The 3,001-nt window shown below is 43.0% G+C and overlaps 1 protein-coding gene across 1 annotated transcript; it reads right to left on the bottom strand.

Annotated features, from left to right (window-relative positions):
• Window positions 1-333: 333 nt before the first annotated feature.
• Window positions 334-2,450, bottom strand: rplp1 (ribosomal protein lateral stalk subunit P1). The gene is made up of 4 exons (XM_073047689.1): window positions 2,252-2,450; window positions 1,032-1,106; window positions 562-676; window positions 334-468 (listed from the first exon to the last, which is right to left on the bottom strand). The coding sequence occupies exons 1-4, from the start codon at window positions 2,321-2,323 to the stop codon at window positions 389-391; spliced, it is 342 nt and encodes a 113-aa protein (XP_072903790.1). The 5' UTR covers window positions 2,324-2,450; the 3' UTR covers window positions 334-388.
• Window positions 2,451-3,001: the final 551 nt, after the last annotated feature.

Raw genomic sequence — 3,001 nt, 5'->3', positions numbered from 1 at the left:
ATTAAATATATATTATTAACCAGATATTAAATCTGGTTCTGATTTAAAGTAGCAGGTTGAAAAAAAATTGAGTTGTTTTTCTTTGGAGTGTGGAAGCGGTAACCTGATACAGCCTGGGAATAGACATGGACCTCATGCAGGCAAATGGGATTAGTTAAGATTGACCCATGTGCATGGTGATCATGATGCCAAAGAGCCTGTTCTGACGAGGGATACACCTTAACGCAAAAATAGCAGTAAGATGACGCAGTATTGTTGCTAAATCACGAGGAAATGTCACATTTCCAAATAATGTCAGGACAGCTATTGCAATAACTGGCTTGTATGTATCCATTACCATTCAAAAATAATTTCTATTTATTTATTTGTAACAAATACTTCATGGCACTTAATCAAAGAGACCAAAGCCCATGTCATCATCAGACTCCTCAGATTCTTCCTGTTTCTTCTCTTCCTTTTTCTCTTCCGCTGCAAAAGGAAAGAACACTTAAGTTCCTTGACACAAAGTTATCAAAACAAAAACACAACAGTTGTAATTAAGTGGACGGTTAGAACACTCACCAGCAGGAGCAGCAGCAGTAGCAGCTGCGGCAGTGGGAGCAGCAGCACCTCCTCCACCACCACCACCAGCACCAACACTACAGATCAGACTATTAATGTCAATGTTTGTCAAAGCCTGAAAAACATTAGACAAGGAGAATCCACTTACTAAGCAGGTACACATCTTTATACAGTGCAGGGATGACAATTTAGAAATCATCACTAAAAGTTGGCTGAAAAAGTAACAAAGTAAATTTAAACAATTTTGAATAACTGAAGTTTTGAGACGAGGGCTTGCCAAATTAAAAAATGGTATCAAGAGACAAATACAATTGCATTTATGGTCGGCCAAAGTCAAAAAATGACACTGAGTTCAGGAGGAAACTTAATTGATAGGTGGGAATTAAAGAATCGACCAAAGGGACATTCAGAAATAAATTTGTTCATCTAAACAGTGGACAAACTAAAAAAGTAACACATTTTGACATTACCTTAGCAAACAGACTGGGCCAGAAAGGCTCGACATTAACTCCAGCTGTCTTGATGAGGGCATTAAGCTTGTCTTCCTGAAAGAAACAATGAAAAAACTGCATTAAAGTTTATTCCAGCCAAATGGAACACAAATACAGTTCACTTCATAATTAGAATTTGAAGGTGGTTTATTATGTTCAAATAAACGGGAAAAAAAAACAAGTTCATCACCACCTATCAACATTAGTACAACAGTTGCACAAATAGTTTAATAAAAAGGATGCAGCATTACCCAGATCTCTACACCTCAAAAGGCAGTAAATACAGCACTTCACCTAGCTTCTAACTTTTCATCATCCTCTTTCTTAAATTTACATTAGTTTACTGTCATATACACAAGGGTGTATTGAAATTTCTCCTGGTCATCTTGTCCTCCTGGACAAGATGGTCATAAGAGCAGCTGGTGCATTATCACAAGTCCTGGTTATGAGAACCATCAGACATCTCAGAGGAGTATTGATAATGGCTGGGGTCACCCATCTTATAAAGACACTAACCAACCAACCAAAAGGCAATGGCAAACCACTTCTGTAGAAAAAATTGCCAGAAACAATTGTGGTCATGAGAGCATGATCGGCCATTACTATCAAAATATTACACGATCTAAACCTTAGGGGGAAGGATACCAAAGGGATGTTCGCTATGAGTTAACTCATGAAGCAAATGCAGTGTTTAAAATCTGACTAAGTAATGATCAGAAGTTGAAAACTAGTTTTAAACCAAGGAACTAAACAGAATGTGCAAGCGCTTAGGCAAATTTAGTGGTTTACAAAATGATATAGAGCAAGATCAAATACGTGAGATCGTTCCGACACATATTGAAAAACTGGATTTCTGGGGGAACTCAGCACGAGTGGCGTGAACAATGGAAGACGAAGCAGCCAGTTACATTGCAGGTTTCAGCCTAATTCAAAGCAGACTCCAAGAAGGCCCGAGCACCGACAAGCAGCCGCGGACGGGAAGAGAGCGGGGCGGGCGGCAGGGCTCCACGTGCGGGGCCGCCGGTCCAGACCCGCCGCCGCCGCCCTCAGGCAGCCACCGAGTGGGGCCTGAACGGAGTCGGGTCGCGGAACAACCCCCGGCCAGCCCACCACCGGGTCGGCCCCTATTTCTCCCCTCCAACATAAAATGGCTCGTGTGTCCCCCACCCCGCACGAAATGGCGGCGGCGCTGCACTCACGGTCACGGTGACTTCATCGTCGTGCAGGATGAGAGCGCTGTAGATGCAGGCCAGCTCGGATGTGGATGCCATGGCGGGTTGAATGGTGCTAGTCGCCGGCTGGGATTCGGCCTTAGCTTCGATCGAAGGACAGAGCACCTCGAGCAGAGTCAAGGTAGGAAGAGGAAGCAGCCGTCTGCGGGGAGCGCTTTTATAAATAGCGTGACATCACTGCCGGGTCAGTTGGCGTCACATCCGCCGTAGACTGGGAGGAGTTCCGGACCGGCAAAACCAGCGACGTAGCGAGAGGTTGCAGTGTCACAAATTAAAAACTCTCGATATTTATTGGTTTAGAATTTGCGAAATGTTGGAAACTTTCAGTATGTCAAGCAACATCAAAGTCGAGTTTATTCTCAAATGCCCATTATTATGTGTATACCCATTTACAATGCAGACCTTGCAGGAACGTCACAAGCACATTGCATCAGATATGTAATCTTCACAATGAGAAACAGAAATTGTACAAGAGAGGACGCAATTAGAACTGAGTAAATACAGCCCATTGTAGTGCAAAGTGGTCTCAGTTGTGCTATACAGTACTAAAGTAGTGATTATGATTGTGCAGTTTGGTCAGACATCTAAAGTTTGAAGGGAAGTAGCTGGTGGTTATTGAAACTGGTGGTGTGGGGCTTCAGATTTCTCAATTCCTACCTCATATATCTTTGAGAAGATGACGTGGCCTGGATACTGGAGAATTTTGATGTTGCCTTC

Source organism: Hemitrygon akajei, chromosome 1 (assembly GCF_048418815.1).
Source record: "Hemitrygon akajei chromosome 1, sHemAka1.3, whole genome shotgun sequence".
NCBI lineage: Eukaryota > Metazoa > Chordata > Chondrichthyes > Myliobatiformes > Dasyatidae > Hemitrygon > Hemitrygon akajei.
This window is presented reverse-complemented; position numbering and strand designations above follow the sequence as displayed.